The following is a 24,286-nucleotide window of genomic DNA, read 5'->3' on the forward strand; positions in this document are numbered from 1 at the left end:
AAATTCTGTAATACCTTTATCCCGACCTATCCGTATTATACATTTATACATTACAATATGGTATGTATAATAGAATAAAAATTTATTATATCATGTCGTACAATATTATAGAAGAAATCGCGTAAGACATCCGTCGAATCTGAGAATTTGTAACAATAGTATAAAGTAACTGACATACATTCTGTTCTGCTGTTCTATTTTTCCAACTAAGCGGAAACTTCGAAAACAGACCCATAAATATTGCTTACGACAAACTGTTCGTTCCTAATTACGAAGTGTATAGGTCTCATTTGCCGTCCCGTTTCTTTCAAAACTCTAGGTGTTATGAAATTTTTCACCTATTTTCGACATCTTTGCAGCTACTATAATTATCAACTCCCCGCATACGCGGCCGAGTGATCAATTCCCACGGGCATAAGTATATCGTCCGTCGTATTTTTTTACTCCGTGTAATTATACGCATTCCGACCGAATCGATTAATCATTTTAACAATAGATTATTATAATTGAACGTAATTTAATTTGAAACAACTTATATAAATCAGTTATTATACCCATGTCCCCTGCGTGGTATTATAATTTCACCGAATTATACATTGTTATTGTAACAGCTGCAGTAGCAAGAAACGTATTAGGTACATCTAAATATTTCATCAAATATATATATATATATTAGAATAGAAAATATAACTAACGTCGTTTCTCGTTCGTGATTATTTAAGGCCATGAGCAGACCGCCTTGATTTGCTCGAGGTACATACATATCTACTTAATTCTGCTCAGCCCTGAAAATAATGCAGAATAGTATTATCGCGTTACTGCTCGAACATTACACGTTATACATATGCGGTTGAAGCTACGCGTATGCGCGTCTAATACGAATTAATACCTGAAATAAGAATACAAAAATGGCAATGATGAATTGCCACATTTTTGCTTCGCTTGCACAATTACTTACAGCGTGTATAACGATCTGATCGCGTGCCTCTGCGATAAATAATATTATACATGTATGCTCGTGACAATTGTTCCGCACGTGTATAATATTCTAGGTATAATCTTGTACTCGCGTACACGTAGGTACTTTTATACGTATATAATAGAAATGGGCCAAGGCATTCAGCCTAATTTCTAGAACCTAACGTCTCGAAGCAATGTTATATACATATTCTTTTACTTTCATCTCTTACACGCATACAGTTATAACCGTGTAATTCGATGTGTACGATGTACACAAAAATGGGCCCCACGAAAATTAATCGTAAACTGCAGGTCAATGAAAAACTTACGTATCAAGTTGAAAAGTTTATTTACCATCCGCAGTGTGCGATACGCTCATATTAATAGTCTTCGACTTTTATTTAAAGTTTTTATTTTTTTTTTTTAAAGTTAAATATAATCCAGGCCCGTATAACTGGCAACAATGAATTAGTATCGCAATTTGCGATTCACCGCAATTATAATACTCAACGCGATCGCCGATCGAATATTTATATATCCATTCAATTGTATTTCAAATATAGCCGGTCAAATATATCACCATTCGGTCTGAATTCTTTAGATAAATATTTAGAACTACCGATTCCATCCGTTTATTACGATATCTCCGATCTGATTTACTAAAGTGAACCAATAAAGCCGCTGTTGCTATAGTTTCCAGGTATAACGTCTGCGTATTATTTTTCCAATATAATAATATTTACAACCGCAGTGGAATAACACACGTATACCTATATAAGATATACAAATTAGAATTCGAATGTATATTGATGAACGGTATTTTATTACACTTAAGTATACAATTTATGCAGTATATACATGCGTGCATAAATACGAGTCAGAATTACTAGAAAAATAAATCGCATGACTGTCGAAAAGTATATACGATATATATCTAAATAGGTATAATAATTGTGTTGACGGAATGCGAATAATCAAGGGGTTTTTGACACCTGGGTGACCTGGGAAGACAATAACTGCAACCCTTGGGTGGGGTTCGCATATCGATTCCAGCATGATTCCAAAAGCAAGGGGGCTGGGAGGGGAGACGGTGCGTCACGAACACACCGCCCGGTGTTATCCCCGGTTGAAGGCACTGGAAAAGGTTCGAAGCGGTGGAAACGATCCGGCAGTCAGACGCCGCTGCACTCCGTTGTCTCAAGTCTCGAGGCAGCTATCGTAGCTGACGGCCGGCGTTGCATCGCTGCCTGCGGACATTCGTTGACTATATAATTAATTATACGCTAACGAGCTTAAAGTTCAGTAACTCAAGGCGCAGCTTCGGCTTCGCGGAGCGCGGGGCGTAAGCGTTATCGATAATATAATTACCGTGTTGTGTTGTGCTGTGTCCGGTGTTTGACGTTTTCCGGGGCAGAAACGTTCGTTTTTCAAACACGGTGAGTTGTTTATTTTACATATCTGTGGTATATACATTGTTGTTATAATTTACCGAAATAATTAATAGGGTGGAAATTTATACGCTTCGACAAGTCATGTAGCGTAACACTGCCGAATATATCATTCTTTTATTTGGATAGATATGTAGTTTATTATCTCTTTACATTTGTACACTTGTTTTCTATTGTTTTTGTTTTTCTTTTTTGGTAAAATTATACAGTTATACCTGTGTTTTTCACCTGCATCCTCGATCAACCGTATTTATTTACATCGTTCATTGATTACGTTTCAAACAATATACTCGCGGAATGTCGTAACTGTTATACTGCATCAGATTTTAACTCGAGATGTAGGTATAGTATGGTTGTTTTTGGAGTAGCTGCAGGCTGATAACTCACACGCAGCACGCATATGACGTAGATTTTTAAATGGAAACGGTCGATTTTATTTCCTTTACATTCTTTTCTCTGAGCCCGAATTTCGGATATTAACTTGTTATAGCCCGACAAAACCTCTTCGGTCTTGGAGATATTATTAAAAATCTAGTAATTTTGAAATCAAATCCATTACCATAAGATACGACGAGATTGAACAACTGTAAATTAGCCACAAAGATATAAAATAGCAAACTACAGTAATCAAAATGAAATTTTCAGTAAATACTGGGTGATAAATGTTGTTTATCAATAATCAGACCATTAAAAATTATGTCTTCTAGATTAATATAATATCAATGTGTCATCCAAAGTGTACCGAGATTGACCAATAGAAGCGACGTTTTTAATTTGTTTTCAATTTTTTGGAAACAGGAAAATGGCTGGCGAAGATGCAGAGATTTGTGGATTTCTGGATGCCAAACTACCTGGCAACAGAGGAATGACCCAAAGAGTAAGAAAACGTTCTCTAGCACCTTGGAAAGTCTGGAGACGTCATTGGTGTTCGGTGAGAAAATTGGGTCCGGGTCTTGGAATAGAAGTTAGATTAGACTGCGGTATAAGTAGCGGCGGAGCTACGGTACCCAAGGATCGTGATAACGCGATAAAAATACCGACAGATGCTATTATCTGTCGTACAGAATCCAGGTCCAAACAGTTTGCATTCGGTATTTTTCCTCCGAGCGAAAGAAAACCTCTTTTATATCTGTGTGGGAATTCTGAAACTGAAAGTCAACGCTGGATGGCAAATCTTAGGCAGGTACTTAAGCCCAGAAGACATCGTTTCATGGAAGGCATGTTCCATGTTTCAATGGTCGATAATGCACATTCAAGAGGTGCAGGTCTCACAGGTATTAGAAATTAAAATAATTTTTTAAACTTTACCTTCATCGCACATATACATTTTTTCTTGGCACATTATTCGGTATTTTCATGAATATGCCAATATTTTAGTACTCGGATATTGTAAAATACTTTGTTATTGTTGCGCACAGTTGGTATTTTAACATCCTAATAGCTCATAGATTCGACTGTTAACAGCCTCACGGTTGAGTATTGTGTTTTAATTTCAATATTATCACAACAGCAGTGACTGCATTTTTGTGGTCTTGTGATTGCAGGGCTTCATGGCGATCTCGTAGCCAGTCGTTTGGGCGTTTTCGTCAAGGACGTCAATTCCGGAGAAATAAAAGAAAGCTTGGAATGGAAGGAGTTGAGTCAATTTCATCTTCCAGCCGCAGGTCGACCAGAAGATGTGAAACGAATTTGTGTGATTCACACATCCAAAGAGTTTCGTGGAGGTGTTGGCGAATTGCATTTGTTCTGCTTTGAAGCCGTAAGATTGCTCCAGGACTTTTTAACGCAGGGAAGAGGACCACGACACAAGCATCTAAATGAAAGGCCTTTAAGTCTTAGTGAAGGGGACTTAAGAATTTCCATTCACAATGATGCGGACTCTGGTACTTGTCCTGTATTGAAATCCAAAGTTGCATCCAGTTTGATAAGTGCTGGCTTGGGTTTGTTACTGTCGACAAGATCTGGTAGCGAGGCAAAGTTATTAGACGACATATCAGAGAACAAAATTTTGGGAAACGTATCCCGTTCAAAAATAAACATATGTACCCGAGCTGTCGACAATGTCTATCAACCAGAACCAGCCAGTATTCCAAACATTGGATCAAGTCTGGAAGAACTAGAAGAACCTTGCCCGAGAAGAGTTTCTAACATCTCAGTTGCTTCGGGTATCTATGAAGAGATTATGGATGAGATTGATCCATCGAGGACTATAAAAATGCCATTTAATTTGTACGAAGACCCGGAGGAACTACTTTTTGGGCCTTGTGGCCCCAGACAACCCCCTCCACCTTTACCTCCGAGACAACGCTGTGGATCTGGATCCACCCGCAATGGAAGGTTAGTGTCAACATTACTACTTAGGGTAATGCGAATCGAAACTCTGCTAGGAAGTTGAGCATATCAAATTTCATATCAATTTCTTTACCATACAGCATAAGTGACGATGGTCTAGATTCGGAAGGTGGAACGAGATCAGCTACGCCTAGTACTCAAGAGGATACCACACCAACACCAACGCCAGAGGATAAAACAAATACTAACCATACACCGATTGATAATGCTGAGTATGTTCCGATGTCTCCACGCCTAAAAGATATCATACAACAAGACCAAAATCCTGCTCAGGAAGATTTTTATATGATAATGCGCTGACGCTGCTGTTCAAATAAGTATCTTGATAAATATTACGGTAGGTAATATTGCAGGTAACAAATTAAATATACTAGCACTAATTCCGGGTGACCCTTTACTTGAATGCGCGATAAATAAGTAAGCTCTTGACCTAATATAAATGGCTGATTTACATGTAAAGAGCAGCTCATATCATGATAGTAACTGTGAAGTGATAATTATAATAATATTAATATATTATTTGAAATAACAGAAGATCCTGTTATCTTTTCTACTCAAATATCAATCTACTTGTATATTATACAATTAGCTGCACAATATGACAATGCGTAACAAATTTTATTCTCGATCTAAGGATTTTGATACGCAGAATAAGCATTATAACGTGTTAATGTTGAATTTAATATTTTGTAGTCCTAACAACGACTTGTATTGCTACTAGATGTATTTATGGTAAGGCTCAATAGAACTCAGATCTCTTCTGATTAGAATATTCATGACGAATGTGGGTACGGCAAATTGATGAATTAATTGATGACGAAAATCAAATGCTAAACTCACATTATTGCGCCAGTCAACTAGCCTGCGGTACTGCGTAAGGAAAAAAAAGAAATTTATATCAAGAGCGTTCATGACGTTTCTAATTTAGCATAGGAGATAAATTATACTCGGCTTTTGCTCAAAAACGTTTCTACAACTTTTTAAACTTTTTACAAAATTTATTTAGAGAATTTTGATACTCCAAATATTTATCCAATATCTGTACAAAATTACTGTGCTAAAGAGCAATGATAATAATAAATGGCAATTTTAATCGCTTTTATACAGTAAATTTACATGGCTAAATGATAGAGATGTATCTAAAACTTAATGTTCAAATTACTGCCTATTGCCTTTCGCTATGTGCCTCAATATGCATTGTATTAAGTAAAGAAAAGCTTGTTAACGTTTGAATTATTGTTACTGAGTTTGTTGCAGTACGCAAAAGAATTTTGACTTCATTGAGTTCATAATCTAAAAACTTTCCCTAAATTTTTAAAAATAACTTATGATTTATACTCAAACTATGTGAATCTAAATTTGTTACAATGATTTCAATGCGCGCATACAATGTGTCAGCTGTAGTGGTTATCGTTTTTGTACTAAAAAAAAATATTATTGAACATTTATATCTTGAAAATTAGGAAGTAATTTCGTAAGAATAATTATTAATCGTTTTCAACCTATCCTATAAGCTTGACAAGCCAGCATCAAAAGGCTGTTTGACTACTGCACATATAATTATTTGACGACGGATGTTTTAAGCATTTTATTCATGTTCTGAGAAAACGTAAAAACTAAAATAAAATAAAAATACAAAAAATTTTTAATTAAATTTTAAAAAACTGACTCGATCTGACAATTATTCGTTAATATTCTATGTGATATAGTTATGGTATTTTAATTCTTTATTAAATTACCCAAGTTGATCCAACACACTCTGTAACTATTAAATTAACTGCTTATTGCTACGTGCTTATATATTACCGATTAACGTTAATTTACTGTTGCTTCTTATACTCTATGGAATTTATGAAATAAAATTCACATTTGAACCAAAATATCTGATACAGATTCTAAAATTCGTATTTTCTTTTTTTCATTGCATTTTCCGCTGTACTTTTGCGAGCCTTTCTTTCAAACTCCACTTTGTTGAAACGATATTCTTCAGCTATTTCAGCCATAAGTGGATCATCAGGATTTGGGTAACTGAGTAGTAGTTGAATGGCAGTCAGTAAATTTTCTATGTTTATCGTTGGTTTCCAGCCTCCTTTTGGTGGCATTTTTAACAAGTCCATACAGATTCTTCCTGAGTCATCTATGTTGGGGTGGTAAACAGGTGTTAAAAACTTCATCCTAGGTGGTTCAAAAGGGTAAATTTCTGGTATTTCAATTTCTAGTTGGAATAATCCGCCCTCATAAGGGCTCCCAAGTGGCCCCAAGATATTAGCAGACAAAACGTCAGTTTTGTCATTTTTCGGATAGCAGCAAATACCCTCCGGAGGATTTTCTGCCATCATTGCCAGTTCTCTCTTCAACCTCGATGCTTTCTGCATTTCACGTTGAACAATTTCTGCGAAGTATGAAGCAAAAACTTCTTTTCATGACAACCAATTTGCATGCATGATATACTGACTACATAAAATATTGCTATTCCAGAATTTTTGAAATTTTCAAAACAATCTGGCTTCCCGAATTAAACCAGTTGATTTAGTCGTAAAGCTAATTCTACTCATCATTTTTCATAATTTAGTCTTACTTTCATTAAAACAATTTATTACAAGAGGCTTTTGAAATATTCACCAAACAATTGTATCAGATTTGAGGTTAGCAAATGGTACAAGGATTTTTGTAACTAGTTTTTCCGTCATTTCATTATACGCAAAGTTGCTCATTTTTGTTCGTATAAGTCAAATCCTATCTTCAGTTTATAATTCATAAAAATTGGCAACCACGCGGCGAATCAGGACTGATCTTCCAGCTACGGTTTTAATTATTTTTGCGCACGATTCATCATAAACTCTAGCCGGGTTGTACGAAGTATCTAACAATTTTGATTAAAAGCTGATTGTCCAAAGCCATCAATTTTATTCAATGATATCCTGCCAATTTATTCAAAATCTGAACAATGTTTACCGAATTTTTACTGAAGTAAAAAAATTATTAATTTTACGTCCACGATATCGTCCTGACCGTATTTTTTGTCCCAAATTGATATGATTTGGCAGATTCACATATTTTATGTACATACAATAATAACAGATTCTCTACTGACAATATGTGCGAAATTCAAGAAAAAAAATTCCGAGCGCGAACATGGAGACTAGAATACAGTCTCCATGGTGCGCGAATATGGCGCGAACACGAGTAGCGCCGCGAGTGCCCAAGCTTGTCACTATGGACAAGACTTGCACTAAAGCTGGATTTTCACGGGCGTCAAATTGACGCGACAGCGCCACGCCATTGGCGGGCCGCAGAAGGACGCTCATGGAAATGGGTACCGATACAACGGCCAAATGCTAAAGAATTGAAACGTCTAGTATTGTCAATTGGACATGTGTCTTCGTTCATTTAATACCGCATAGTCCATACTGAAAATATTGTGGTGGTGGTCAGGGCACGATCTTACATACAGGTCTGGAAACTCCGGTGGTGGGGGGTATGTACTCTTATTGAAGCACCGATCGTTTCGCCTAGTGACCACGAGTGTCGCTGCAATAGAGGAATGCAGGCTTAACAAGTTTCCGTCTCTCTCACACAGCCTGCATCGTGGCCTGCATCCCTCTATCGCAGCGACACTCGTGATCACTAGGCGAAAACTCTCCTTATCTCAAGGATAAAGGATACATTGATGAAGGCTTCCTTGAATCTCAGAGGCGTCCTCGTTTCATAGTCACAACTTGGCTCTCCCTTCCAGAAGGAGGACATATTGGGATATGTGATTGCTTTTAGTGGTAAAACTGCTAATCGAAGCGCCACTCGGCTATATTTAAATCTAACTTAAACCGCTTGGCTCTCATTGTCAAGTTGCGTCGGTTGATGAGAGTGTATAAACTCAAAGAACAAGAGTGTATAACCTGTGGACTGGCTGTGATCGTGCGTCATACGGGTCATAAGTGCATAGATGCCAAGCGCAAGCGCAATCATTGGCCACACGAAACGAAACAGCCAATCGCAGTGCCGAAGGTTTCCTCAAGGAAGCTCGAGACCTGCCTTGAAAGAAGGAGGGCAATAAGGCTCCTTGTTCTGTCGAGGAAGGTCTATGAAACGTGAAATGAGGAACAAGGAATCCTTGTTCCTCAAGGAAGGACTGTGAATACGGGTGTGAGTTGAATACCACAAGTATAAGAATACCATGCTAATAAGTGCACATGGTATGTAATTATGGCTCTGGCGAGATTTTTTGATCCCTCAAACTACGGCCCTGGGTAACAAGTGTTCCAAGTCTAGTGTGGTGGGGGTGGCGTCGTGTTTGTGGCAAAAGTCAAGAGTGAGAAGTAGGAGCTGGGTTCGGCACATTGGGAGCATGAATGCTGGTGTTGTGATTAGTTTGTAGTAAAACTCAAAATTATCCTTGCTAAACAGAGTTATTAACTCCGTGTGAAAAGTGTTATTCGAATTATCCAGGATATAACATGTGGATTTAATCGATTATCCCATTGATACGGCATGCCAGTAATCGGCAGGTGAGCACCGTTCGTTCCTCAGGTATTTGGGCGTTGACCAACAAACCCTCTCGCCACGACACTCATATACTGACTAATCCGATACAGGCAGTTTCACAAACGTGTCTTGTATTCATTAAGCGATCAGCTTACCTGAGTTAAAACTTCAATTTTCTAATAAAAACTATCTTATCGGTTCAAGATTGAAGCGTGCGTTATCTTATGCCATAATCGGACGGTTTATTATGTTAGGAAATAAAAGTAGGGGCGTGACGGCGTGTGTTTTATTTGATTCGGTTGAAACGCTTCGGTCATTAGCTCATTATCCATGACCCACGTTACAGGGCACCACCGTTTGTGACCCAATAACTATTTAATAATCATTTCCTTATTTATTTCTATTAACTTTCCCATTTACGTATGTAAAATATCAGTGTAGGTAAGGTTATCGCCATTTTGATAATTTTAACCGTTTTTACTACTCATTTACAGTTTGACTAAGTTTTTTGGGCTGCTCAGATTGTTCCTTTTTATTATTAGCTACATAACTATTAAATTTTCACCCACTGAATACACGAGAACCGCCCGCGATTTATGAACTAGCGTGCATGTGTATCAGATCACAACTCTATTGTTAGAAAAATGCGTTTCCAGACTCTAAATCCATCCGTACCATCGTTTGTTCATTTCGTACACTTATTTTTTTATACGTAACGAAGCGAATGAAAATGTAATTTTGACATTTCATTTTTCTTCCTAAGCTTTCAGAGTACACATATCTTCCTAATTGAATACAGGTCATAGGGTCATCACCATAAAAATGTGTGGGTGGTACACACATAAATCCCCTTGCTTGTTTCATTATGCTTCATTTCTTAGGTGGCCAAGCTGCAGCATACTGGCTATCGTATTTACTTTTCCTTTAAATCCCTTGGTCATTTAGTTTGCTTTGTATTCATGAATCATAGGGCGTACGTATATCTATTCGCATAAATAATGAGAAAATCATTGGTTCAAAAATCATAATGACCATTTCACTTTACTTAAAACATCTTGGTCACTATTTTACACGTATTTATGACCGATTCGGTTTCTGCTTAAAATTCAAAATCTAAAATACTAATACTAAAATTACAAAGGTGTTGTTAGCAAATCAAATGCGATAGTTTTATTAATATTCAATAAACTTACCATTATTGGATGTGTCTTATACGAAACAGCGCTCGTGCCTTATTCATGATGTAATATTATATGTAAATAGAATATTGTCTCATTCGCTGAAATATTTATGATGTTTTAGTCTGGATGTAAGCACCTTTTTTTCTGTCCATTTCAAGTAACAATAATTTGTCTTCTGACATACATTCGTAAAGCATGTTTGCCCACACAAAACAGGCTTTCAATAGCCTAAGATGATGTCACAATTCAATAATAATAAACTGTAACATTGCAGCAAATAGCTGCTGCTGAAACATTTCTTATTTCAAATTCAGCACTACTTTTATATTCATTTATTGACTTTTACGGTTACCTAGACTTCGTTCAGCTCTACACGAGTGCAGGCATGTGTAGGTATCTGAAACTATATGTGATATGTTGTAAAGATTACACATTTATGAAAGACTGCTCTTTTACCAATGCTAATGAATGAAAATGAAACATAGAAATATGGAGTCAGATATGCCTTAGCCTCAACAATTGGTGTAGTGTTCATTTATAAAAATCAAAAATTCCTTTATGCATTATTGCAATCATCTTGAATTTTCCATGATAAATTTTCAGATATTCATTGCACTTCTGTTATTCCTTAGAAAATATTGAGTCAAAGCAAGCAGCCAAAGTCAACTGCTTTCAATTTGGATAGTGTAGTTTATATGCCTGTAATTCTATAAAAATATTTAGAATTTAAGATAAGAGATTAAATTTTGATCACTGGATTCCACTACTTTGTTTCAATTATAATCACCAAGTTTGGCTGATAACTTTGGCTATTAGCTTGAACTTGATCAGAAAAGTTTGGAAATGAACCATCTATTAATGCCATCCCTTTTTTTTTTTTCTACACAGCAAAATGTGGTGGCTAACATTGGCGATATGTTTGGCCAACACGTACGGCCAGACCCCGGAAAATGTGGATCCAACTCGTCCTTATTACAATCGATATAATGAAAATCAGGAAAGAGATTCTAATCTTGCATATGGAACTAGAAATGGTGGTCAAAATGATAATGTGATTATTAAAGAAGCGTAAGTTATGTTCTTTTACATTTGGAATGAATGATACTGCATGATTCCTCGCTGTAGACTAGGTGATTGAAGTAGCATGCTAAAATTTATTTTACAGGATAGACATTTACAATACTAAATATTCTGACGCATATTGGGCATACAAAGGTTGGATACCACAGCCTATGTAAGCATGGAAAATGTGTGAAAATGTGTTGATGCTTTTGGGGCGTAGTATTTGTGATGCTGCTTGCCGAATTATTGCTTGTCGTGATCAAGTTATATAATATACTAATGATTCGTGTTGCTGCACAATTTTAGACTTAAGACTGCACATTATGAATTACAAAAAGACAATGATTGTCCAAGTTCATGAAATTATGTTGGCAAAAACTGGCACTTGCACTGTGAACTAGTGCTAAAACTTCTAGTGTATGGATTAACTTTTTAAAAATTTTATTCAATCCTACTACCATACTTCTTTCAATACGGTAACTGAATAAAATTTGTAACAATCAAGATCTACAATTGTTTTACTTCTACATGACGATATATAATCCTCACCAACGAAGGTTATATTCTATTCTAAATTATGAAATTGCCTGAGATGACACCTTTATTTTGCAATGCTGATTATGCTACATGTTTTATGTTGCACATATATATATACAGGGTGTCCCTAAATTGCCTCCCACGGACTAGCCAGCATGATACCTCGTTAAAATCCAACCGAGAATTTTTTTTCCGGAAGCTCGTCCGACGCATAGTTTTTGAATTATAAGCGATAGCGCTAGGCCAATCAGAGTGCACCATTTCATCTAGATTTGCCGCCACGGAAATTGCTGTTTTGTTCGTCTGGGTGAATTATTATTATTCGTTTACGAATTAAATATCGGCACCTCCCCTCTCTCCCTGTTGTACCCCTTCTCGAGCGCTGACCTCGGTATTGTTGCCGCGGCACACGCTGCCGGCCGCACATCCATGGGCGCACACTTGTGTGTGTAAACAGAAGCGCATCCTCAAGAATAAGGGATACAGCAGCGAGAGAGGGGAGGTGCCGATATTTAATTCGTAAACGAATAATAATAATTCACCCAGTCGAACAAAACAGCAATTTCCGTGGCGGCAAATCTAGATGAAATGGTGCACTCTGATTGGCCTAGTGCTATCGCTTATAATTCAAAAACTATGCATCGGACGATCTTCCGGAAAAGAAATTCTCGGTTGGATTTTAACGAGGTATTATGCTGGCTAGTCCGTGGGAGGCAATTTAGGGACACCCTGTATATATAATGTAATTTATATGCTTGCATCCCGAGTTGAACTAATAAATACTATGTGTACAAAATGTGGTATGCTTTTGAAACTATCCAAAATTACAAATAAATAGAAAAACGTATTTTATTTTAACAGGACATACTTTGTGGTAGCCTCTCGTTTGGTGCGACCTGGCCAAACATATCGAGTTGCCGTCAATGTACTTCAGAGTCCATTGCCTTTGACTGTTCGATCTTCTATCCAATGGAACGGTATCGAGATAGCTGCTGCTCATGAAGAAGTGAAACCAGGCATACCAGAAACATTGATGATGCGAATGCCATCTACGTCAATTACTGGAGATTATAGACTCAGGATTGAGGGAATGTACAATTCATTGACCGGCGGCCAAGCATTTTTAAATGAAACGAAATTGATGTTTAATCAAAGATCCATGACGATTTTCATTCAACTAGATAAGCCAGTTTACATGCAGGGACAAACCGTTAGGTTCAGAACGATTCCCATCAATACGGAATTGAAAACTTTCAATGATCCCGTCGATGTTTACATGCTGGATCCAAGAGGAAGGGTAATGAGAAGGTGGTTAAGTCGACAAAGTAATTTAGGGACTGTTTCCCTAACTTATCAACTTTCGGACCAACCTGTGTTTGGCGAATGGAAAATTCAGATTACAGCACAAGGCCAAATAGAAGAAAAGACATTTTCCGTTGAAGAATACTATCAAACCCGTTTTGAAGTGAACGTGACGATGCCTGCATTTTTCTTTGACAACGATCCGTACATTCATGGTATAGTTCAGGCGAATTATACGTCTGGAGCTCCGGTCAGAGGAAATCTTACTATTAGAGCAAGTTTTCGCCCTATCGATAGAATCCATAGCACTTCCGCTCAGAATGAAATCACTGACAAATATTTCAACTTCGACGAATATTATCCGGCTTGGTTTAATAAACCGACTGAATTTCAAGAAAGACAACCAGTATTGAGATTTTTTAACGGTACATACGCCTTCAGGTATCCAATGAGAGAACTACTTCAATTTGCACCTTCTTTGGACAGAATGGAGGTAATGGTTACTGCAACTGTGGGAGAAAGATTTTTGGAAGAAATAATTACAGGATATTCTACAGCAAGGATATACAACTCTAGCATAAAAATTCACTTCTTTGGAGGTTCACCACAAATTTTCAAACCACAGATGCCCTTCTCCTTGAACATAGTTGCATCATTCCACGACGACTCTCCTTTAAGGGAATCGCAGTTAAGAAATGCGAGAATGGAGATGAGAGCTGATGTTGAAATGCGTGGTGGAGGTCGACGGTCACTCGATACTCAATACTTGCGACTTGTTCCAGACAGTGATGCGATTTGGTATATGAAAATTGATCTCAAGTCTCAATTGGGGCTTGACGATAACCCGCAACAAGCGCAGCGTGTACTGAACGATGTAACTTCTATGAGAATATACGCTTATTTAACAGATGGTGAAGGCAATAGAGCGCAGAGTGAACTACTACTGATTACTCATGAATCTCCAAATCACAAGCAAATCAAAGTTTCTACGTCAACAGCAAATGCCAAAGTTGGGGAATATATCATTTTTCATGTTCAGACTAACTATTACATCGACGATTTTAACTATATTATAATGTCGAAAGGATCCATCCTACTACACCAGCAAGAGACCATGCAAGATAATATCAGAACTTTCTCAATACCATTGAGTCCGGAAATGGCTCCAGTAGCTACAGCTATTGTTTATCATGTGGGACGTTATGGCGAAGTTATAGCAGACTCGTTGACTTTCCCTGTGAATGGTATATCGAGAAATAACTTCACACTATTTATAAATGACAAAAAAGCAAGAACGGGTGAAAATGTTGAGATCGCAATTTATGGAGAGCCTGGAGCATATGTAGGCTTATCTGGAATCGACAGGGCTTTCTATACTATGCAAGCTGGCAACGAGTTGACTTATGCTAACGTCATAACAAAAATGTCACATTTTGGTGAAGAAACGAATGGTACACATTCTCATTCTTGGCTTTCTCATGGAGGAGATCCAGACGAGCTAGTATACTTCCCCTCATCTACGTATGGTGTTGATGTCAATAGAACATTTGAGTACGTAGGCTTGGCAGTTTTCACGGATGCTCAAATTTATAGAAGATTGGATTATTGCAACAGAACTCAAGGATTCGGAGAATGCTTAAGTGGTAAGTGTTACAGGCTGGACAAAAAATGTGATGGGGTATTTGATTGTGACGACGGAACAGACGAAGTACTGTGCATACTTGGAAATGCTACAGATTTAGCCAACTTCAGAAAATCAAGATTTAACAGATTGCAACGACAATATGAAAACGTTTGGTTGTGGAAAGACATTAACATTGGACCTCACGGAAGACAGATATTTAATATCGATGTGCCTAAGAGACCTGTGCATTGGATGGTAACAGCTTTTAGTATGAGTCCCACTATAGGGTTTGGAATGTTGCCTAAAGCTATAGAGTACATTGGTATGTTGCCATTCTACATCAATGTTGAAATGCCAACTCATAGTCGGCAAGGTGAACAGGTCGGAATACGAGTGTCTGTATTCAACTACATGAAGATGAACATAGAGGCGACAGTAGTTTTGTCGGATTCAAAAGATTACAAATTTGTCCATGTTGAAGCAAACGGGATAGTGCAATCTTATAGCCCAAGAACATCTTTTGGCGAACATCAATTTTTCATTTGGATACATGCGCAAGATGCTACTGTCGTATACTTGCCTATAGTACCTACAAGATTAGGGGACATCAAAGTTCACATTTATGCAACAACGTTAATCGGCAGAGATCAAGTTACACGGACGTTGCATGTCGAGGCTGATGGCTTACCTCAGCACAGACATCAGTCAATTCTACTTGATTTGAGTAATCGAGCTTATGTATTCCAGTACATGCATGTAAACATCACAGAAACACCTATTATACCGTACGAAGAAAATCGTTACTACATATATGGTTCAAACAAAGCAACAATTAGTATCGTTGGTGATGTTGTCGGTCCCATTTTCCCCACAATGCCAGTAAATGCTACAAGTTTACTGGGTTTGCCAATGGATGCAGCCGAGCAAAATATGTTCAGTTTTGCTGCCAATATGTACACCACTCTCTATATGAGGTTGATAAATCAACGCAACATTACTCAGGAAAAGGACAGTTTCTATTACATGAATATAGGATATCAAAGACAATTGTCTTTCATGATGCCTGATGGATCTTTCAGTCTGTTTCGCAGTGATTGGAATAATTCAGCATCCAGTGTCTGGTTGACTGCATATTGTGCCAGAGTTTTCCAAGAAGCTAGATTTTATGAATGGGAAAACTATCTGTACATTGATCCAAATGTAATTTCCGATGCAGTTGCTTGGATCTTGCAACATCAGACATGGGAAGGTTCATTTTACGAAATAACGTGGCTACCAGACAGAAAAATGAACAGTTCATTAAATTATGAAGATAATCCAATTAAACACAGAAACATATCACTTACTGCACATGTTCTGATTACTCTGGAAACGGTGAAGGATTTGAAGGGGGGCTTGGGAGCTCAAGTAGCATTAGCAGCAGCAAAGGCAGTGAAGTGGCTTGAGCAAAATTTGGACTTGCTTGAGCAAAGTGGAAAGCCTTACGAAGTATCAATAGTGGCATATGCATTGCTGCTAGCCAAAGCCTCGTCTGCAGAACAAGGTTTTAACATTTTAACAAATTTGGCAAGGCGAGAGGATGGTCTAACTTACTGGGGTAGAGAAGTTGTCCCCCTACCACCACAGAAATTAGAAAATCAAAAGCCTTTCTCATTGCCACGTCTTCCATATGCCTACGATTCTGAAAATATCGAAACAACTGCCTATGCGCTTCTTGTGCATGTAGCTAGACAGGAAGTCTGGACTGAACCCATCGTCAAATGGCTTAATGCACAAAGATTGACAGACGGTGGATGGGCGTCGACGCAAGACACTGCCTGGGCCATGAAGGCATTGATGGACTATACAGTCAGACAAAGAATTAGGGACGTTAGTGAATTGACTGTCACTATTGAAGCAACTGCTTTACCTGGCCAGACTAAAACGTTGTATGTCACCCCGAAAAACTTGGCAAGACTCCAAACTGTTGAGGTATTGATTTCAACCTCACTTCTTAAATACATACCTTATTGAAAAAAAATGTCCTTGTTAAATTATAAGTAAAGTTTTTACTTGTACCGATGAAAGTTTCACACCAGTGATGTATAATGCATTCGCATTAATTTTTTATTAATTTGTGTTTCTAGATACCAGAAGCTTGGGGTACAGTTCAGGTACAAGCTAAAGGAGCTGGTTACGCCATTTTACAAATGTCTGTTCAATACAATGTTGATATCAAGAAATTCCAAACACAACCACCCATCAGAGCCTTTGACTTAATAACACGAGCCAATTTCCATGGAAGAAATCAGTCTCATATCACCTATACCAGTTGTCAAAAGTAATTACAACCAAAAAGTTTTAATTTATTGTAGCTGTAACTCTTTTTTACCAATTCTAATTGTCAGTGGTTATTTTATCAATTAATTCTAAAAAAATGTTCCAATGTAGTATTCTTTGCACGTTATGATTAATAATTAATATTGCAAACATTTCTATAGATGGATAAACGTGAATGAATCTACACGTTCCGGAATGGCTGTATTGGATGTCACCATTCCTACAGGATACATCATACAACAGCAGAACTTGGATAGATACATCTTATCTAGGCAGGTTCGAAATTTGCAACGTGCCCGATTCCAAGAAAGAAAAGTATTATTTTACTTCGACTACTTAGACACGGAAGAAACATGCGTCAACTTTACAATTGAAAGATGGTTTCCAGTCGCCAATATGTCCAGATATTTGCCAATTAGAGTTTACGACTATTATGCTCCTGGTACGTATTTCTAATAATTGATATATTTTGATTATCGCAAATGCCAACTCTTTTATTTCTATGTATGAATATTCTTTTTTTCAGAACGTTTCAATGAAACTATATTCGATTCATTGTCAACGTATATTCTTAACATTTGTGAGGTCTGTGGAAGTTCGCAATGTCCATACTGTCACATTTATAACGCAGCTACGCTACTAGCAACTCCAACTGGATTTGTTCTCATACTTTCATTGTTCGTTACTGTAACGAGGTACTTCAGAACGCAACACTTTAACATAGAATATTTTCACAATAATTGAAACAAGGCGCTTATTTTAATGATAGGATCAAAAGACATTCAATTTAAAAATCTCACTATCAATTAGACAACTTGAGAATCTCGAAGAAAATAATATAATCGATACAAGAGATACTACATGTAAGATAAATGTTTCACATCAAACTTCGACATCATGTAAACCGTGATCTTTATAATGTAAACTAAAGTGCCTACAGATTCTCAATTTCAAGTTCAAAGTTATAAAATGTATGTAAAATGTTGTTAGTAGTTTCACCAAGGTTGCCTTATTAAGAGACATATGTTATATATTATAATATATATTTTTGAAAATTAAGAACAAACCAAGTAATAATACAGCTGTTAGTTTTAAATAGTTGCGCTAATTTAAGAATATACTTTCTGATGTGCATGATACCAATTTTATGTAAAAAGTTAGCATCTTTAAGACTTATTTTTCTTTAGAATACTTGAAGGAAAGACAGTAAAATAGTACATTTTACAAGTTACGATAATGCAATATAGTACGATTGGAATCAAAACATCTGATAATATTCTCTGTAAGCACAGGCATTAACGGAAAATGATTGGGGTGCAGTTTTGATCATTATGGAATCTCTGTCCATAGTTTTTGATATTTTACATAAATTATTTAGATATTAAGAATTGGATTATTTGGCATTCAATGCTTATTTTCAATATCTGAGAATTGGGTATAATTGTCGATTGATCAATGTGTGGGCTTCAAAGTAGTCTTACAAGAGTAGACGAACTTTTATGAACGGAGGAATGCATTTATTTTCAATAATATTAAACTGAATACATACAATGAGCTATAAAAACATTCCGAAATTATATAATGTAATTGGCAGCAAAGTTTCACAAACGGTTGGATTACAAAACTTACCTCCGTTTTGTATTCTCTTTAGTAAAGTGGATATTTATTTGATTGATTCACACTCATCAAAAACTGACTTTGCACCTGAATCTTTTACTTAACATCATTCAGTCCAAATTTGAATTATTAAATTAACTTGTAAACTAGTTGTGTAATTTAAGATAACGCTGCTTTTGGGAAAAAGTCTTCATGCTACATATAATTTATTTTGTGACATTAATATGTAACAATCATTTGCATCTGCATACTTTTATGTGACATAAGCATACTAACATTATTTTTTTAAAGAATTTATGAAAACGTTAGGCATAATGCCACGTGTTCTTTTTTTTTTAATAACGAGACTAAAATTCATATTGCAATATTTTATTATTTCGAGAAGATTTTTGTCAAAAGCAGCAAAACAAATGAGTCTCATAAAGCCGTCCATGTAGAATAATTTTTTCACTCACGTGTAATTAATATTTTAACAAATATTATTTTATTTTTTAACTACACGATTTTTGTGTAACTTTATTTGATACCTATAATATACTTTGAATAACTTACACATACAGAGTGAAAAATAAGTACCTAAAATAAATGACAACGCACAGTATATCTCTACACCTGGAATTTATATTAGTTTTCCATATCTACGTTGGAAATGAATACAAGTTTTATAACATTTATATAAATAAATGCAGTCAAAAAATATCAATCGAAAATATTCATTTAATTCTACCTCATACGAATATGAAATTCGCAGTCAGTAAATCAAAGAAAGGTTAAAAACTGTTTGGATGGTATGAGTTTTAAGAACTGTATACTCTCGTGATGGTCAAGAATGTACTGACTTTATTTTCGAGATGCCTAGTGGTATACACAATGGCATGTAAACACGAGTACGAGTCATTCTACGTCAAGTGGGACGGATTTTTGACAAATAAAAATTTCTGGCAATGTATTCCGAATTTTGGAATTGCATACCAATCGTATAAAAAGCAAAATTAACACACAGTTTGTTACCTGACTTTTTTACTGTTTGTTGTCTGCTTCGCCCCTGCCTCTGGCCATGCCAGCACGCGACCTCCCGCATGAATGAATCGTTTTTTAAATATAGTTTTCATCAAAGTTCCACTTTCAAAGTCTCAAGTTTTTGAGACAATGAATCAAGGAACACGCTCGTGTTTTTTCAAGATTTTCAAAGGGGATTATCATCTTGAAAATCACGGTTAAATAATATAATTGTTTATAATGAATGGAAAATCATTGATTCCATGAATTTGAAATAGACAAGACGAAAGTACGGTTCGAAAGCTTTGAAATGAGGTTTTGCTGCAATTTATACGACAAAGGCAACCAGACATATTGACATTAAAAAGGAGAGCATGATTTCGATTTTTTGCCGTTTTTTCGAAAATTCAACCCCTTGTAACTTTTGAACCATTAAAGTTAAAAAAAAAAGAACTGTTCGATTCATACATTTTGATCAGAGCATGTGTAAAAAAAATTACGATCACTTCCAAGCATATGCGGTCAGAAAGATGTCCCGCTTGACGTGGAATTACTCATATACGTGTCGTTACTTACGATACGTACAATCATACCAATTGACATATACTACCAGGTTCATTGAAGGTGTTATAGTTCCAAAAAAAATTAGGATGGGACCAAATGGAAATTTTCGCCAAAAATGCAAAGGGGTTAGCCTTACTTTTTCTCCATTTTTCGACCGGAAATTTTTGGTCTCAGATTCGATTTGTATGACCCTTTCCTGACCAATTGGACCCCCCGGAACTCGGAAAACGCAGCGAAAAGAGCGTGGAATCAAAAGGAAAGAAGTTACGAAGGAAAAAGCACCTGCTGAAAAATGTCGAAAACTCAGGTTCTCGTTTTTTGGCTGTAACTTTTGATGCGTTGCTCGCAGCGCACTGGGACTGCGCCCAATCGATTTCTCTTGCGAAATTACGTCGGAATAGTGCATGAAAGAATTTATTCCGGCACTTTTCAAAATCGCGAAAATTTTCGCCAAAAATGCAAAGGGGGTTAACCTTCCTTTTTTTTTTGACCAAAAAATCTTTCGTCTTAGAATTGATTTGTATGACCCTTACCCGACTAATTAGACCCTCAGGAACTCAGAAAACGCAGCGAAGAGAGCGTGTGACCAACGGGAGAAATAGGGCGAGCGAAAAATCACCTGCTGAAAAATGTCGAAAACACAGGTTCACGTTTTTCGGCTCTAACTTTTGATACGTTGATCGCAGCGTATTGGCACTGCGCCCAATCGATTCCTCACGCAAAATCACGTCGGAATAGTGCCAGAAAGAATTTATTCAAGCACTTTTCAAATTCTCGAAAATTTTCGCCAAAAATACAAAGGGGTTAACCTTCCTTTTTTTTTAACCGAAAAATCTTTCGTCTTAGAATTGATTTGTATGACCCTTACCCGACCAATTAGACCCTCAGGAACTCAGAAAACGCAGCGAAAAGAGCGTGCAACCAACGGGAGAGATAGGGCAAGCGAAAAATCACCTGCTGAAAAATGTCGAAAACACAGGTTCACGTTTTTTGGCTGTAACTTTTGATGCGTTGATCGCAGCGTATTGGGACTGCGCCCAATCGATTTCTCTCGCAAAATCACGTCGGAATAGTGCCAGAAAGAATTTATTCAAGCACTTTTCAAATTCGCGAAAATTTTCGCCAAAAATACAAAGGGGTTAACCTTCCTTTTTTTTTGACCAAAAAATCTTTCGTCTTAGAATTGATTTGTATGACCCTTTCCTCACCAATTGGACCCCCGGGAACTCGGAAAATACAGCGAAAAGAGCGTGGAATCAACAGGAAGGAAGTTACAAAGGAAAAAGCACCTGCTGAAAAATGTCGAAAACTCAGGTTCTCGTTTTTCGGCTGTAACTTTTGATGCGTTGATCGCAGCGTATTGGGACTGCGCCCAATCGATTCCTCACGCAAAATTACGTCGGAATAGTGCCAGAAAGAATTTATTCAAGCACTTTTCAAATTCGCGAAAATTTTCGCCAAAAATACAAAGGGGTTAACCTTCCTTTTTTTTTGACCAAAAAATCTTTCGTCTTAGAATTGATTTGTATGACCCTTTCCTGACCAATTGGACCCCCGGGAACTCGGAAAATGCAGCGAAAAGAGCGTGGAATCAAAAGGAAAGAAGTTACGAAGGAAAAAGCACCTGCTGAAAAATGTCGAAAACTCAGGTTCTCGTTTTTTGGCTGTAACTTTTGATGCGTTGCTCGCAGCGCACTGGGACTGCGCCCAATCGATTTCTCTTGCGAAATTACGTCGGAATAGTGCATGAAAGAATTTATTCCGGCACTTTTCAAAATCGCGAAAATTTTCGCCAAAAATGCAAAGGGGTTAACCTTCCTTTTTTTTTTGACCAAAAAATCTTTCGTCTTAGAATTGATTTGTATGACCCTTACCCGACTAATTAGACCCTCAGGAACTCAGAAAACGCAGCGAAGAGAGCGTGTGACCAACGGGAGAAATAGGGCGAGCGAAAAATCACCTGCTGAAAAATGTCGAAAACACAGGTTCACGTTTTTCGGCTCTAACTTTTGATACGTTGATCGCAGCGTATTGGCACTGCGCCCAATCGATTCCTCACGCAAAATTACGTCGGAATAGTGCCAGAAAGAATTTATTCAAGCACTTTTCAAATTCTCGAAAATTTTCGCCAAAAATACAAAGGGGTTAACCTTCCTTTTTTTTTAACCGGAAAATCTTTCGTCTTAGAATTGATTTGTATGACCCTTACCCGACCAATTAGACCCTCAGGAACTCAGAAAACGCAGCGAAAAGAGCGTGCAACCAACGGGAGAGATAGGGCAAGCGAAAAATCACCTGCTGAAAAATGTCGAAAACACAGGTTCACGTTTTTTGGCTGTAACTTTTGATGCGTTGATCGCAGCGTATTGGGACTGCGCCCAATCGATTTCTCTCGCAAAATCACGTCGGAATAGTGCCAGAAAGAATTTATTCAAGCACTTTTCAAACTCTCGAAAATTTTCGCCAAAAATACAAAGGGGTTAACCTTCCTTTTTTTTTAACCGAAAAATCTTTCGTCTTAGAATTGATTTGTATGACCCTTACCCGACCAATTAGACCCTCAGGAACTCAGAAAACGCAGCGAAAAGAGCGTGCAACCAACGGGAGAGATAGGGCAAGCGAAAAATCACCTGCTGAAAAATGTCGAAAACACAGGTTCACGTTTTTTGGCTGTAACTTTTGATGCGTTGATCGCAGCGTATTGGGACTGCGCCCAATCGATTTCTCTCGCAAAATCACGTCGGAATAGTGCCAGAAAGAATTTATTCAAGCACTTTTCAAATTCGCGAAAATTTTCGCCAAAAATACAAAGGGGTTAACCTTCCTTTTTTTTTGACCAAAAAATCTTTCGTCTTAGAATTGATTTGTATGACCCTTTCCTCACCAATTGGACCCCCGGGAACTCGGAAAATGCAGCGAAAAGAGCGTGGAATCAACAGGAAGGAAGTTACAAAGGAAAAAGCACCTGCTGAAAAATGTCGAAAACTCAGGTTCTCGTTTTTCGGCTGTAACTTTTGATGCGTTGATCGCAGCGTATTGGGACTGCGCCCAATCGATTCCTCACGCAAAATTACGTCGGAATAGTGCCAGAAAGAATTTATTCAAGCACTTTTCAAATTCGCGAAAATTTTCGCCAAAAATACAAAGGGGTTAACCTTCCTTTTTTTTTGACCAAAAAATCTTTCGTCTTAGAATTGATTTGTATGACCCTTACCCGACTAATTAGACCCTCAGGAACTCAGAAAACGCAGCGAAGAGAGCGTGTGACCAACGGGAGAAATAGGGCGAGCGAAAAATCACCTGCTGAAAAATGTCGAAAACACAGGTTCACGTTTTTCGGCTCTAACTTTTGATACGTTGATCGCAGCGTATTGGCACTGCGCCCAATCGATTCCTCACGCAAAATTACGTCGGAATAGTGCCAGAAAGAATTTATTCAAGCACTTTTCAAATTCGCGAAAATTTTCGCCAAAAATACAAAGGGGTTAACCTTCCTTTTTTTTTGACCAAAAAATCTTTCGTCTTAGAATTGATTTGTATGACCCTTTCCTGACCAATTGGACCCCCGGGAACTCGGAAAATGCAGCGAAAAGAGCGTGGAATCAAAAGGAAAGAAGTTACGAAGGAAAAAGCACCTGCTGAAAAATGTCGAAAACTCAGGTTCTCGTTTTTTGGCTGTAACTTTTGATGCGTTGCTCGCAGCGCACTGGGACTGCGCCCAATCGATTTCTCTTGCGAAATTACGTCGGAATAGTGCATGAAAGAATTTATTCCGGCACTTTTCAAAATCGCGAAAATTTTCGCCAAAAATGCAAAGGGGTTAACCTTCCTTTTTTTTT

General features: G+C 37.3%; 3 protein-coding genes across 8 annotated transcripts; 2 read left to right on the top strand and 1 right to left on the bottom strand.

Annotated features, from left to right (window-relative positions):
- The first annotated feature begins 2,132 nt into the window (after positions 1-2,132).
- On the top strand, positions 2,133-6,065 carry LOC124305029 (uncharacterized). The gene is made up of 4 exons (XM_046763976.1): positions 2,133-2,396; positions 3,207-3,682; positions 3,953-4,745; positions 4,841-6,065. Exons 2-4 carry the CDS (start codon positions 3,211-3,213, stop codon positions 5,058-5,060), a joined length of 1,485 nt encoding a protein of 494 aa, XP_046619932.1. The 5' UTR covers positions 2,133-2,396; positions 3,207-3,210; the 3' UTR covers positions 5,061-6,065.
- Positions 6,066-6,189: 124 nt separating this feature from the next.
- LOC124305030 (ubiquitin-conjugating enzyme E2 T-like) lies at positions 6,190-7,908 on the bottom strand. Of its 4 annotated transcripts, none has more exons than XM_046763977.1 (2): positions 7,759-7,908; positions 6,190-7,161 (listed from the first exon to the last, which is right to left on the bottom strand). In XM_046763977.1, exons 1-2 carry the CDS (start codon positions 7,826-7,828, stop codon positions 6,656-6,658), a joined length of 576 nt encoding a protein of 191 aa, XP_046619933.1. In that variant the 5' UTR covers positions 7,829-7,908; the 3' UTR covers positions 6,190-6,655. The 4 variants fall into 4 exon arrangements, with proteins under 4 accessions (XP_046619933.1, XP_046619934.1, XP_046619935.1 ...); XM_046763978.1 differs by having other exon boundaries at positions 7,716-7,906; XM_046763979.1 differs by having other exon boundaries at positions 7,773-7,903.
- A 906-nt stretch (positions 7,909-8,814) lies between these two features.
- Positions 8,815-19,583, top strand: LOC124304675 (CD109 antigen). 3 transcript variants are annotated; one of them, XM_046763192.1, is made up of 7 exons: positions 8,815-9,287; positions 11,312-11,491; positions 11,589-11,657; positions 12,884-16,919; positions 17,075-17,268; positions 17,429-17,709; positions 17,794-19,583. In XM_046763192.1, the coding sequence occupies exons 2-7, from the start codon at positions 11,316-11,318 to the stop codon at positions 18,009-18,011; spliced, it is 4,974 nt and encodes a 1,657-aa protein (XP_046619148.1). In that variant the 5' UTR covers positions 8,815-9,287; positions 11,312-11,315; the 3' UTR covers positions 18,012-19,583. The 3 variants fall into 3 exon arrangements, with proteins under 3 accessions (XP_046619148.1, XP_046619147.1, XP_046619149.1); XM_046763191.1 differs by having other exon boundaries at positions 8,816-9,265; XM_046763193.1 differs by lacking the exon at positions 11,589-11,657 and having other exon boundaries at positions 8,818-9,265.
- Positions 19,584-24,286: the final 4,703 nt, after the last annotated feature.

This window comes from Neodiprion virginianus, chromosome 5, assembly GCF_021901495.1.
Source record: "Neodiprion virginianus isolate iyNeoVirg1 chromosome 5, iyNeoVirg1.1, whole genome shotgun sequence".
NCBI classification, from domain to species: domain Eukaryota; kingdom Metazoa; phylum Arthropoda; class Insecta; order Hymenoptera; family Diprionidae; genus Neodiprion; species Neodiprion virginianus.

Coding starts and splice junctions, on each gene's coding strand:
- LOC124305029 (XM_046763976.1), top strand. CDS start 3,211: ATGGCTGGCGAAGATGCAGAGATTTGTGGATTTCTGGATGCCAAACTA. Junction 3,683..3,952: donor AAGAGGTGCAGGTCTCACAG/GTATTAGAAATT, acceptor TTGTGATTGCAG/GGCTTCATGGCGATCTCGTA. Junction 4,746..4,840: donor GGATCCACCCGCAATGGAAG/GTTAGTGTCAAC, acceptor TTTACCATACAG/CATAAGTGACGATGGTCTAG.
- LOC124305030 (XM_046763977.1), bottom strand. CDS start 7,828: ATGTACATAAAATATGTGAATCTGCCAAATCATATCAATTTGGGACAA. Junction 7,162..7,758: donor AATACGGTCAGGACGATATC/GTGGACGTAAAA, acceptor TTTTTGCTTCAT/ACTTCGCAGAAATTGTTCAA.
- LOC124304675 (XM_046763191.1), top strand. Junction 17,269..17,428: donor ACCTATACCAGTTGTCAAAA/GTAATTACAACC, acceptor ACATTTCTATAG/ATGGATAAACGTGAATGAAT. Junction 17,710..17,793: donor TTACGACTATTATGCTCCTG/GTACGTATTTCT, acceptor TCTTTTTTTCAG/AACGTTTCAATGAAACTATA.